The sequence below is a fragment of the Euleptes europaea genome, chromosome 5, assembly GCF_029931775.1.
Source record: "Euleptes europaea isolate rEulEur1 chromosome 5, rEulEur1.hap1, whole genome shotgun sequence".
NCBI lineage: Eukaryota > Metazoa > Chordata > Lepidosauria > Squamata > Sphaerodactylidae > Euleptes > Euleptes europaea.
The window spans coordinates 79,930,845-79,945,027 of NC_079316.1; the positions used below are offsets into that span (position 1 = coordinate 79,930,845).

The 14,183-nt window shown below is 42.7% G+C and overlaps 1 protein-coding gene across 1 annotated transcript; it reads right to left on the bottom strand.

The window, feature by feature from the left end:
* Positions 1-15: 15 nt before the first annotated feature.
* On the bottom strand, positions 16-13,202 carry LOC130477984 (protein CC2D2B-like). Its single transcript, XM_056850082.1, has 10 exons — positions 13,170-13,202; positions 12,080-12,178; positions 11,257-11,460; positions 10,681-10,770; positions 7,078-7,191; positions 5,604-5,738; positions 3,702-3,824; positions 2,715-2,773; positions 552-729; positions 16-224 (listed from the first exon to the last, which is right to left on the bottom strand). Exons 1-10 carry the CDS (start codon positions 13,185-13,187, stop codon positions 36-38), a joined length of 1,209 nt encoding a protein of 402 aa, XP_056706060.1. The 5' UTR covers positions 13,188-13,202; the 3' UTR covers positions 16-35.
* Positions 13,203-14,183: the final 981 nt, after the last annotated feature.

Genomic DNA, 14,183 nt, shown 5'->3' on the forward strand with positions numbered 1-14,183 from the left:
AGTAATATCCAACTCCAGAAAAGATTTGTGGACGCTTACTTATGACGAACCAAAGATACTAAGTAGATCCAGACAGATAATATGTTATTTGGATACGGATGAATATGCACAGCAAGGGCAAATTCTGTGTTGGGAACCTCTGAAGAATGAATTCCTGTCTGATAAACAGCCTCAGTTATTGATGGTACATTTTGATAAGGCATCTGGATTGGAAAGCCTGTAACCTGCAAGAAGAGAATTCTCACTTATTGCCAACTCCTGATGCCAGCACCTAAATTAAATCTATTTATAGTTCAAAACTGGGGCGGTTAAAACAAATACTTGCCTCATATAGAAAAGACATCGTTATTTTAATTATATATCGGTTTTAAAAAAAGTTAATGAAATTGTGCTAAAATCTGTTTATTTATAAATAAGTTATTTACATAAGTTTACTTACATATCTGTTACAGTTTTCTAACATGCCGAAATTTTCTGAATTATGGTTGTACCCATTAATAGATTAATATTATTGGCAGTTTCAGTAATACTACAGTAACATAAACGCTAACCCAATAATGTCCCAGAAGAGACTCCAAATCAGTTTCTTCTTTCTCTGTAGAAATGCCTCCACTTCTTAATTCCAGTTTAGGAAGGATTTGTCGTAAGATATTAGTACACTGTCGATGCCAGCGAGTTGGCAGTTGGGATCGCCATTCCATCATTTTGTTCTTTAAAGTCTTTTCAATCCTGTTTTTGAGATGATCAGGAATAATCTACATTCTGTTGTACTGACAGATTTTATAGCGATTAAACTTCAGAACTACGAGAACAGTCCAACTACTTGACAGAAGGAAACTCTGAACAAGGCAGCGTTTGCAAAACTGCCCAGTGCTTCTGAGGAGACTAAAAGGTCAGTTTGGCTGAGGAAAAACTATCCTGGGTACAGGAGACGACAAAATGAGGCTGAAAAGAGGTCCAACAAAGAAGACAGCTAATTACATTGATTTTTGAGAGGCGCCGCCACATTAAGGACCAAACTAGATGTCTTGGCATCCATAGGTCTGGCCCATGGATGCCACCACCATTTTAAAGCCTAATGAGATTTTAAAATCCCACAAGTGCCCGATCCTAATCGGGCCTGCAGTGTGTCAGGATGAGATGATCTTGTTCCAGCGTGGTGTAGTGGTTGGGAGCCAGCATGGTGTAGAGGTTAAGAGCAGTGGTTTGGAGCGGTGGAGTCTGATCTGGAGAACCAGGTTTGATTCCCCACTCCTCCACATAAGCGGCAGAGGCTAATTTGGTGGACTGGATTTGTTTCCCCACTCCTCCACATGAAGCCAGCTGGGTGACCTTGGGCAAGTCACACTCTCTCAGCCCCACCTACCTCACAGGGTGTCTGTTGTGGGGAGGGGAAGGGAAGGTGATTGTAAGCTGGTTTCAGTCTCCCTTAAGTGGTAGAGAAAGTCGGCGTATAAAAACCAACTCTTCTTCTTCTTCCTTTCCCATGCCTTTTCGAGTGCCAAAACGGACACAGGAGGGCGGGCAGCATTTTGACACTTGAAAAGGTGTGGGGGGGGTGCACGCAAGAGTGCCTCATCCTGCTGTGCTATTGGCTCAATCAGGATTAGGTCCTCATGGCATTTTTAAAATCGCTGCTTTACCCGGTTGATAATTGCATACACATTCTGTGTGGCAGACCAATACAGCCCAGTATAAGAACAACTTGCAGGCACTCCAACTGGAGGGCTTTACAATTTGAAATTTATTTAACACCCTACACACAAGCCTGGGCTGGTATATGGTTGTCTGCGTATGTTGAGATATTTGTAAATACTTGTGTATGCATTATATGGGTTTAATTTAACCACGGATGTAGGCCTGCTGGCCGAAACACATCTGGCGTGTGGTATAGGTCTATCAACCTTATAAGATGCCATGGTGCCATGTTTTATCATTTTTAATGTTTCTAATCCTTATATAGCGCCTTTTGGTTTTTTAAGGCTGGGTTCTTCCCCCCTTTTTTCCCTGATTCTTAAAATCACCTCATTTGGCTTTAAAATGGTGCCATCATCCATGGGTTAGACCTGTGGATGCTGTCACATCTAGCCCTCGGGAAGAGGTCAACACTGGTCTACCTCAGGCTGCCTGTTTCCCTCGGGTCTTCCATTACTCAAGTTCAGCAAGAAAGAAAAATGAATTGGTGGCAAAATTGGTAACAAAAAATTCAAGTGAGCCACCACACTTTCAGTGTTTGTAACTGTTATAGTCATCGTATTCCCTAATACTATGTATGGGTGTGAAAGCTGGACAGTGAAGAAAGCTGACAGGAAGAAAATAGATTCCTTTGAAATGTGGTGTTGGAGGAGAGTGTTACGGATTCCGTGGACTGCCAAAAATCAAATCAGTGGGTTATAGATCAAATCAAGCCTGAACTGACCCTAGAAGCTAAAATGACTAAACTGAGGCTATCATATTTTGATCACGTCATGAGACGACAAGAGTCACTGGAAAAGACAGTCATGTTAGGAAAAGTTGAGGGCAGCAGGAAAAGAGGAAGAGCCAACAAGAGATGGATGGACTCAATAAAGGAAGCCACAGCCTTCAGTTTGCAAGATCTGAGCAAGGCTGTCAAGGATAGGACATTTTGGAGGACTTTAATTCATAGGGTCGCCATGAGTCAGAAGCAACTTGACGGCACTTAACACACACACATAGTCATTTAAAGCAATTACCTGTTCTGTAGCTCTTCTACCAGACTTTCATTAGTAGGAGCATATACTATCTCTTCTGGCTGAAACAGATAGTAAGAGCTTACAATGCTATAGAACTATAAATACATTTTAGGCACAACTGGACAGATATTCTGACGGCCTCACATTTTTCAGCACTGGAAACGTGACCTAGGTGCTACTGTGCGGACAATCCTAAGGGAGTAAGGTTGCCAACCCCCAGGTGGTGGCTGCAGATCTCCCGCTATTACAACTGATCTCCAGCTGATAGAGATCAGTTCACCTGGAGAAAACGGCTGCTTAGGCAATTGGACTCTATGGCACTGAAGTCCCTCCCCTCCCCAAACCCCACCCTCCTCAGGCTCTGCCTCCAAACCTCCCGCCAGTGGCAAAGAGGGACCTGGCTACCCCATAAGGGAGGCCATCATAAGAAGAAGCTGTTTGAAGATGTGGTTTGATAAATATGAAGCATAAGTATAAATGTTTTAGTCCAAAGGCTTTTTCATTTTAGAATATATTTCTAACCTGTATTGGTATTTCACAGAATACAAACAAAATTTAATTCAATTTCTGTTTAGACCTGTCCTATAAAAAGGTGGCTTGCAACATTTATTCATTTTCTCCATGTATACCCCACCTTTCTCCCCAATGGGTGACCCAAAGCAATTGACATCCTTCTCCTCTTTTCCATTTTATTCTCATAACATCCCCGTGAAGTTAAGATGAGAGCATCTGAATGGTCCACGGTCAGCTTGCACGATTCAGTGGCCAAGTGAGGATTCAAACCTGGGTCTCCCAAAACCTAGTTCGACATTTTATCCACTACTCTACATTGCCTTTCATATCTCTTCAACTTTATCTGATTTCATCTTCCCTCCATCTATTCCTTCCATTGACCAGTTTTACAAAGCATCAACACATTTCCAACTAGGAGTCCACCTTCCCACTATAAGTTAGAACATGAAAGTACAATTCGAAAAGGTTCATTACCTGTACAGTCTGTGTTTTTGAATGCTGAAAATTGTAGGGAAGAAACTGTTTCCAAAAACCTTCCTTTGAAATGTCAAAACTAACATACATTGGTGAATTATTTTGTTGTACGTTGAACCAGACCTAACAAAGTGTTAGTGCAAATTATGTAAGCGATCTGAAAAAGCATATTCTAACATACTTCTTAATATAATATCATTTTAAAAAAAAATCAAATAAACAAGTGCTTATTGGGGGAAAGTTTCCTCAAATATCAGGGAAAAAGCAGGAACACATTCTGTGGCTTATAAATATATTTAAACAGAGATCTATCGAATTGACTGACTTATTTTTTGTTGTAATATGTTAGTTTGAAGTCATTACCTATTTATTTATTTTCATTCATGTTCAAACACAGATTCCAATCCAGTCATTTGCATGTAAACACACACAGACCATTTGCAGGTGGAAGAAGTTAATTTGAAAGGCTAGAGCCTCTGCTTGTATGCATTCGCTGAGAAATACACATGCTTCCTCCAAAAACATCCACCCTAATGTGAGTTGGTGGAGGAATAGCCAAGAGAGACCATATGATGCTGCTTTATGCCAAATCAGATCACTGGTCCATTTTGCTCTGAGCTATCTATTCTGATTGGCAGTGATTCTTCAGGATCTCCAGCAGGCAATATTTCCTACGTATGGACCCAACATTAAAGGTAATGGAACATTCCCTAATTCTGCAGTGTTAAAGTTCAGAAGAGCTGTGGGTGTGCGTTAAAGTTCAGAAGAAGAAGAGTTGGTTTTTATATGCCAACTTTCTCTACCATTTAAGGAAGAATCAAACCAGCTTACAATCACCTTCCTCTCCCCACAACAGACACCCTGTGAGGTAGGTGGGGCTGAGAGAGCTGTGACTAGCCCAAGGTCACCCAGCTGGCTTCATGTGTAGGAGCAGAGAAACAAATTCACAAGATTAGCCTCCGCCGCTCATGTGGAGGAGTGGGGAATCAAACCCAGTTCTCCATATCAGTGTCCACTGCTCCAAACCACCACTCTAAACCACTGTACCATGTTGGGAGAGCTTTGAGACACTGCCAGTATATTATTGACCATCCGTTCTCAAGATAATTGCTTGTTTTATCAACAGGAACTAATGACAAAAGAGGATCTCTTGTTGGCTAAGAGGGTTGTTATTTTTTTTAGCTTTTGGAATATGATACTCACTGGAGCTTAGAGAAGCAATACCTATCCAGCTGACGGAGGGGGCAGAAAAGTCCTAAAAGGGCAGTTTCAACAGACAGAGATAAAAGGACAGCTAAGAGTTTTCCAGCTTGTTACCTGGAAACTGGGATGCCGTGTGGGAAATGGAAGGCAGCACAGTTTGCTATTAGGGAATCTGATGTAGGTTATGATCTCCACTGCCAGGAGTGCATATGGCTGCACAAACTCTGTTGGTATGTTTGTAAGTAGTGTCATGAACACACTATCAGTGTCCAGGATCTTCATCCAAAGGAAAGTTGAAACTTTGCAATATTGTCATTGGAACTTGACTTTTTTCTCTCTCTCTAAAAAGGTAAAGGTCCCCTGTGCAAGCACCAGGTCATTCCTGACCCATGGGGTGATGTCACATCCCGACGTTTCCTAGGCAGACTTTGTTTGCGGGGTGGTTTGCCAGTGCCTTCCCCAGTCATCTTCCCTTTACCCCCAGCAAGCTGGGTACTCATTTGACCGACCTCAGAAGGATGGAAGGCTGAGTCGACCTTGAGCCGGCTACCTGAAACCAACTTCTGCCGGGATCCAACTCAGGTCGTGAGCAGAGTTTGGACTGCAGTACTGCAGCTTAACACTCTGCGCCACAGGGCTCTCTCTCTCTACTTCATTATAAATTAATAATAATAGTAAATTATCATTATAAATACTTACATTTTCCCAACTGATTAAGCAATCGATACTCTGCAAGGGGCAAAATGCATCAAACTGCTTATAGCACTGGCCACTCAATGGATTCCACAGAAAATATTCTCTATTTTCCTGTGTTACCACATAAGCCACGTTCCCCTATATTAGCAAAAGCAGACACTATCAAATTTCATTGATTTTCAAATAACAAGAGAAAACGGTAACTGATATTTTATTTTTATATTCTCTAGTATGTAAGTAAAACTCCACTGATTACTTAGCAATTCGATGTTTTTATTAGCAATTATTCTTCATTTTATTGACATAAATCCTTATCTTGATTTTTCATATAGATGGAAGTTGAGCTATGTCAGTTCAAAAGCACAGACAGAGGTGTTTAAAACTGTTCCTAAGGATAACTATGAATAAGATGCTTTGGGGAGGAATGGCATGTGAAACTTAAGTTGTCCTAGCTACTACTAAATCTAGCAGCACACTGAGGATCACAAAGGATCACCTGACATGAAAAATGAAACCATATACTAAGAGGAATTTGGAAAAACTCATCCTGAAACCATTTTTGTGCTAGATATCTGGTAAAGGGCTCGGATCCCATGCTTTACTTCTGCTTGCCCAGCTGCTTGTCCATTATGGAGGCAGTCTTGCGCTGCAGAACACAATCTTCCGGTGCTAGGTGCTTTTCGCTCATTGTAAAACAGTGGTCTACACCACCTAGGGTTGCCGACCTCCAGGTACTAGCTGGAAATCTCCTGCTATTACCACTGATCTCCAGCAGATAGAGATCAGCTCCCTTGGAGAAAATGGCCGCTTCGGCAATTGGACTCTATGGTATTGAAGTCCCTCCCCAAATCCTGCCCTCCTCAGGCTCCACCCCAAAAACCTCCCGCTGGTGGTGGACCTGGCAACTCTAACACCACCTAATAGGAGAAATATGCCCTTCACAGTGGAGGACCACCTCTACAACAGAAAACAGTGCTGTAGCAGAAGAAAGTATATTCCAACTGAGAATTGTTTGTTGACTTAGACTGGCTCTAGATGTGGCTTTTAGTCTAAAACATCAGATGTGGCTTTTAGTCTAAAACATTAGCAGCCACTTGATTAGGAATGTTAGTACTCTTGGTGGAAGGGGAGCTGGAAATAGTTCTTTAATATGCTCAGAGGAGGAAGTTTTCCTTATAAGTTGAGCGGATCTGGAAAACTGGTTCTCTTCCAGGAAAAGTCCACAAGCCCTTTGTTTGTAGAAGTAGAAGCAAGGCATAGGACCCAAGCCATAGGATGCCCAGCAAGGCATAGGATCCAAATTTATTGCATCTGGTACATAACAAGTGGGAGTCGACTAGGATAGAGTCATTTAAAATAAGCCCATGTTTGAGTTGTGACAAAGGCTATACACTATATTCTTTCACACGCATGATGTGGTTTACATTTTTTATGGGTAAATACAAAAACAAGGGTTTAAATATTTCAGTAGACTTACTTCTAACACAGAAGTTCCCAACAACACCCTGGCTTTCTTCCCAATATACATAAAATAGTTACAGAGAAGCACGGCATGCTCTTCTTTATTACCAACACCCAAACTGATACAGTGCTGTAAGAAACACAAGAATTTTTGGGGTTTTTTAAGGTGAAGCATTTTTTATCTTCTTACAAAATTATATTACAGTAACAGTACCATGGGTAAGTTCTGAAGTGGCAGCCATTCATGGAATGTAACTCCAACTAGCAAAACATCATAGAGCTCTCAACAAGTAAAGTGTTTCTTCTACTATTAAATTGAACATGCCATTAATGTGCAGCTTACCAGTCCACAGGAAGTTCTGTCTTGTTATCCCTTGATTACCTAGTTTCCTTAAGAACTTTTACTGAGGCCAACTTTGCACGGATGATTTTGATGCTCTCTTGGCGTGGAGCAAAAAAAAAAAGCGATTTAAATTTTTTTTTCATGGCCGCGATTTATCCCCGTCAATCTAGATGTAGTTTTGGTTTTTCATGGGGAACAAAGCATGCTGTATTCGACAACGGTTTGGTCTGTCTCCTTTGCTGGCGGCCTCCCCTTCCAACAAACTCATTGTTTATGCCCGCCCCCAACTCCGCCCAGCAGATTACCTCGTGCGGTTCACCTCTGTGGGCACGGCCCCAGCGCAAAAACCAAGCACCAGTCCCTCTGGTCTCCTACATTTTTCTTCCATCTATGCTCTGTTCTGCTTTTGGAACAGTCAGATTCCAATGGGGGGGGCAAGGCAGCGCTCTCCTCAAAGCTTCCCTCTATTTTCTATAAGTGTGGAACCCATTGCCCTTTAATGACAGGCAGGAATTGGGGGTGGGGGGAGGAATTGCATCCATGTGCCCCAGAGAAGTGTTTAGCTGAAAGTGGGAACGGAGCAGCTCTAACCTGTGCCGATTCAAGAGGAGTGACTGTGGCTGCAATCCTAATGGCACTTCCCTGCGAGTAAGGTGTATTGAAAGACATCAGGCTTACTTCTGAGTAGACCAGGTTGGGGATGCAAAAGATGCATGGGGGGGAGAGGAAAGAAGGTCCCTGGCTTGCGCGCTGGCCCCGATCCGGCCCCAGTGCATCGTGAGAGAGAGGAGAGAGGGCTCCTGGCTGGCGTGCTGGTCTTGATCCAGACCGTTTGCTGGGGTGGAGGGGAAAGAAGGCCCCTGGCTTGAGCGCCGGCCCCGATCCGGCCCCAGTGCATCGTGAGAGAGAGGAGAGAGGGCTCCTGGCTGGTGTGCCAGTCCCGATCCAGCTCATTTGCTGGGGGGGGGGGCGGGCAGAGGAAAGAAGGCCCCTGGCTTGCAGCTGGCCCCAATCCAGCCCCAGTGCATCGTGAGAGAGAGGAGAGAGGGCTCCTGGCTGGCGTGCTGGTCCCGATCCAGCCTGTTTGCTGGGGGGGAGAGGAAAGAAGGCCTCAGGCTTGCGCACCGGCCCCAATCCAGCCCCAGTGCATCGTGAGGAGAGAGGGCTCCTGACTGGTGTGCCAATCCCGATCCAGCCCTTTTGCTGGGGCGGGGAGTGGAAGGAAGGCCACTGGCTTGAGCGCTAGGCCCGATCTGGCCCCAGTGCATCGTGAGAGAGAGGAGAGCGGGCTTGTGGCCCCGCCGGCCTCCCCCTGGAGCCGTCTGTCCGGCATTCCCCTGGGGCCCAGCTCCAAGGCCCATCCTGGGCAAGGGGCGGGGAAGGCATGCCGCCTGCCCGCCGGCCTGCCTCCAGGACGGAGGGAGGGAGAGAAGTGCCACGATTCCACGCAGGCAGGCAGGCAGAAAAAGGGGTGGTATCCTTGTCCAAACGTGAAACTCCCCCGGCCAATCGCCGTTCGTGGGGGAGGAGAAATTAGCTGGCATGGGCAGGGACAATTGATCCGAACCAAGGAACCAAGGAAATTTTTTTCATAGAGATCTGCACCAAAAACCGAGTAACAAAATTAAAGAATGCACCAAAACAGGTTTGACTTGACGCGGTGATGAAGCATTTTGTTCCCTCAAATTCGAAACAGTCATGAAAAATAAAAAATTAGCAGCGTAGCAAAACAAAAGTGAAACCGCGGCAAACCTCCTTGAAAAAATGACCTGATTGTTCAAAACTCCCCCTGCCCCCGACCAGCAGGAGAGTGCATCTGGATAGCCAACAATCTAAAGCCAACCTGAACAGAACCCATAGGCTAAAGGGGGGGCTGAGAGGCTCGAGCCCCCCAAACTTGGCTAGGGGGGCTGACCCCCCCCCCCAGGGAACCAGTGCCCACTTGAGGGGCTCAATTACAATGGCAGATGAAGCATAGTCCTGTCCTACCTTCCTTTTGTATCATATTACAATTTCCATGATTCTTTGGGGCTTTGTTCCTGTTTGCTACTATGTATTTGTGTGTATATTGAGAAAGGCACTGCTAACAATTTTAGCATCAATAAGGTGCCTTGCCTGTCAGGGCATTGTACTGTACAGTGGGGAGGGGCCGTGGCTCAGTGGTAGAGCATCTGCTTGGCATGCAGAAGGTCCCAGGTTCAATCCCCGGCGTCTCCAGTAAGAGGGACTAGGCAAGTAGGTGATGTGAAAGACCTCTGCCCGAGACCCTGGAGAGCCACTGCCAGTCTGAGTAGACAATACTGCCTTTGATGGACCAAGGGTCTGATTCAGTATAAGGCAGTTTCAGTATAAGGCAGTATAAGGCAGTTTCATGTGTTCAAGTGCACAGGCTCTTGTAAAGCACGAGGAGCCAAGAGCACTATATGTTCATTGTTTTGCACGTGTTATGAATAGGGCCATGCAAAAAAAGAAATTGGTAAATTTTGGGTTCATTGGACCAAAAGTGTTTAAACATTTTCAGCAGGCAGAGAACTTAACTCTGAGATACTTTTGTCCCATTAGCTTCCTTTCAGTCAGTGGATTCAAATTATAGGGAGTTGATTAAGTTCTTTGAAAATGTATCATAAGATACATATATCATAAGATATAACATGTCCACTTCTAAGTTGGCAGCCATCACCACATCCTGGGGCAGGGAGTTCCACACTGTAACTATGCACTGTGACCTTGGGCCAGTCACACACTCTCAGCTCTAGCTAGTATTTAGATGGGAGACCTCCAAGGTCATGACGCAGAGGCAGGCAATGGCAAACCACCCATGAATGTCTCTTGCCTTGGAATCCCCATGGGATCATCAAAAGTCAGCTGTGACTTGACGGCAAAAATAAAAAAATTTAATCGGACGAGACAGCCCTATCCTAAGCACTACATGACTTAATTGACAATCACCTCACCCATAACTCAGGTCTCCAAGGCACAATATTTATCATATGTAAACATTTCAATCATTTTTCTTTTCTTTTCCATAAATCAGGCATCATAGACAATAGGCCGGTCTCTCTGATACTGTTCTATACTATTTCTTTGGAGGCGATTTCTCAACAGGCCCATATAATTGTAGTAGAGCACACTACGAAATGGGCTATGTATGGTTTTAAATATTGAAATTCGTACCTTTTCAAAAAGAGCAATTTTTGTTCAGTCTTTAAGGAACTTCCAGAGAATGATGCCAAGAAGCACAACAATGTTTTATCTGACTTTATAATTTGGTATTACCTCTGCTGTAATCCAGACATCGACGCCATTGTTTTCGTCCACTGTGTCTGATATACAAGGAATCAAGGACACAAATCGAGATATAAGGTCCTACAAAAGAAACTAGAGTGAGTATATCCCAGGAACACATACTAGAAAACGCAATTGAGAGAATTTTATTTAGGGTTGTTGAAAACCATGTAGCAACACAAAACTATTTTTTTTCTTTATTGACTATCTCTCTTAGCTGGGAAAGCTGTTTGGATATGCGTAAACCATGTACCGCGAAACACAAACATATGCATGTAACAAATTTTTTCTGTATTCTTTTTTTTCTTTTGACTGTTCTCCTTTTTCCTGTACTCCCCTTTTCCCTTTTATATTAATAATAATAATAATTTTAAAAAATATTATGACAGAAGGTTGGCAAGTCAGAAGACCCAAAAGTGAAGGAAAAATGCCAATGAGTATGGGGGAAATTATTGCAAAGAATTTTTTAAAATATTGAACCACTCTGAATATTCCTCCTCTATGATAAATATTCTATACTTACAGCTGTTGAATTGGGATTACCTATGATTAATATTCTATACTTACAGCTGTTGAATTGGGATCTTTAGAATACATATCTAGTAACAGCTGTGGTGGATTCAGAGAGGTGATATACTTTGTTACTAAAATATTTCTTCCTTCATTGTTAAAAACTGAGGTTATTATTCTCCTCTTTGGAAATAGCGCCTTGCATGTTTTCTTAAAAATGTTTGCTTTTTGCAAAAGCAATTCATCTTCATGATCTGCAAGCTAAAGACATACTTTTAGAAGTTATACTGTTTTTTCGATGTTAACCAATCTTATTAAATAAGTTCAGTATAATTTATTTACCTTATCAGCTTCAGTGTCATTTTCAGCACAAGATAGCTGAGGTTCAATAGTGGCAAAGATAGTTAAAAACGTGTATTCTTTCAAATTCTGCCTGTAACATTCTTCTTTAGGAGGCACAAATGTCTTACTCCAAGTATATCCAAGTAAAACTGGTGGCATGTTTACTTGAAATGTACCACTAATCTGTGAACACATATTTTATAACACTCATTTACCACCGTGCAAATACTATGGGAAGGTCTCAAAAACTGGAGTGACAATCTTACACCAGCGGTTTCCAAACTGTGCTCCACGGAGCACTTGGTGCTCCGCGAAACATCTCCTAGCGCTCAGTGAAGAGATTGGAAAGAAAAATACTACTGTCATTCGGTTTAGTATATAGGTGCTAGGTGAAAATTAAGTGCTCTGTGACTAATTTCTCTCCTGAAAAGTGCTCCACGACTCAAAAGGTTTGGGAACCGCTGTCTTACAATATCCTAAAAAGCAATAAAACATTTGGCATTTTAAATAATTGTGTGGTTTTTTTCTTATTCGTTACCTTTGATTGTTCCAGGAGGGCAGAGAAAGGAAACATAACTGATCCAAGCCAATTCTTTCTCAGAAAGGAGTGACCACTGCAGCCCTTTGGACAGGCATCCTAATGAAATACATAGCTTGGATTTATTTTTTGCATTTTCGGAGTGCGTTTTGTTTGTGTGTAGTGCACTTGGCAATGTTTGCACAGCAGCAGCAGACATCTTATAACTATTGCTTTTTCCCCATTACTGCTATGAATACACATGCCATTGAATCTGAAGAATGCCTATTACAGGTTGAGTATCCCTTTGCTTGGGACCAGAAGTGGTCCTTATTTTGGATCTTTTCCATATTTTGGAATATTTGCATATAAATAATGAGATGTCTTGGGGATGGGACCCAAGTCTAAACACGAAATTCATTTCTGTTTTATATGTTTTATATACATTTTTTACACATAGCCTGAATGCAATTTTAAACAATATTTTTAATAAATTTGTGTACTCTGAACCATCAGAAAGCAAACTGGTGTGCTGCTGAGGGCCTGTGAGTAATACCTGCATGCCGGCAAAAAAGTCCAGTTTTTAGGTCAGTGCGGATATTGGGTGTCTGGATGAGGGATACTCAACCTGTACCGAATATATAAAATGTAAAGGTAGTCCCCTCTGCAAGCAATGGGTCATTTTTGACCCATGGGGTGACATCACATCCTGACGTTTACTAGGCTGACTATGTTTTATGGGGTGGTTTGCCATTGCCATCCCCGGTCATCTACACTTTACCCCCAGCAAACTGGGTACTCTTTTTATTGACCTCGGAAGGATGGAAGACTGAGTCAACCTTGAGCCGGCTACCTGAAACTGACATTGAAGTCAGGTTGTGAGCAGAGCTTTTGACTGCAGTACTGTAGGTTACCACTCTGCGCCACAGGCTCCTTACTGAATATATAAGGTTTCATATATCATCTAAAATACTAATAAATCACAACGTATACTTTTCAATGCTAAAATATTTTTAATCTATTTTTTTTGTACCCCATTGTACAGATTTTGACACTAGATACTTAGGGTTATCATATTTGGGAAAATATTGTCTTGACTAAAATTATTTACCTCATGATTTTCCATCATAAATTCATCAAAAATGTTAATGTATATGTTGTCTTTTATTTTAGATAGCCCTGAAAATGTATAATCATGCCCTGGAGAGCTGTAATAAAGCAATATTTTAATTAAATCAAAGAAATGCTATGCTATCTGCTGGTCAAATGAATGGAAATAAACGAAACTGAACTGAGCTTTTATTATAAAAGTACTCACAATCCAAATAGGGAAAGCAAAGATTGCTTTGACACAGTAATGTTTCTTAAATCATGTATTGTGGTTTAGATTTAAAGACCTACTTGCACAAGCAGCCATTGCTCTGTTCACGGCATGGGTGGCCGTGGGTTGTCGCTGATTCCACTCATCAATGCAGCACACCATGGTTGCACAAATCATGGTTGTTGATCTTCTGGAGCAGCTCTTTTGGATGCTAGGGGCAGGTGCCAGGAGGGGATGGCAGCCCCCTCACACATGCTGATCTTGGAATCAAAGCCAATAGCTCATATTTGACAAAAATGTGAAGCTTGCAACATTTACTGTCTTTTCCCTGCATGGCAGCCGCTATGATAAAACTCAGATGATTGAATGCCACAAGCCAGACAACGAAGCCTGTAGGAATCTTCCTAAATACTCTGAATCCCAGTTAGAACATAAGAAAAGCCATGCTGGATCAGACCAAGGCCCATCATGTCCAGCAGTCTGTTCACACAGTGGCCAACCAGGTGCCTCCAGGAAGCCCACAAACAAGTCGACAGCAGCATTATCCTGCCTGTGTTCCACAGCACCTAATATAATAGGCATGCTCCTCTGATCCTGGAGAGAATGGGTATGCATCATGACTAATATTCATTTTTACTAGTAGCCATGAATAGCCCTATCCTCCACGAACATGTCCACTCCCCTCTTAAAGCCTTCCAAGTTGGCAGCCATCACCACGTCCTGGGGCAGGGAGTTCCACAATTTAGTGTACTTTATAGCAGTTTGCGATGGCCCATATAAAGAACACTGTGCACCAGCCAAAAC

What these genes read in the sequence shown, in the direction of transcription:
- LOC130477984 (XM_056850082.1), bottom strand. An exon ending in CCCTCCTGGAACAATCAAAG is followed by an intron (nt 11,461 to 12,079) that starts GTAACGAATAAG and finishes GTATGTCTTTAG; the next exon opens with CTTGCAGATCATGAAGATGA. An exon ending in ATGTCTGGATTACAGCAGAG is followed by an intron (nt 7,192 to 10,680) that starts GTAATACCAAAT and finishes TGTTTCTTACAG; the next exon opens with CACTGTATCAGTTTGGGTGT.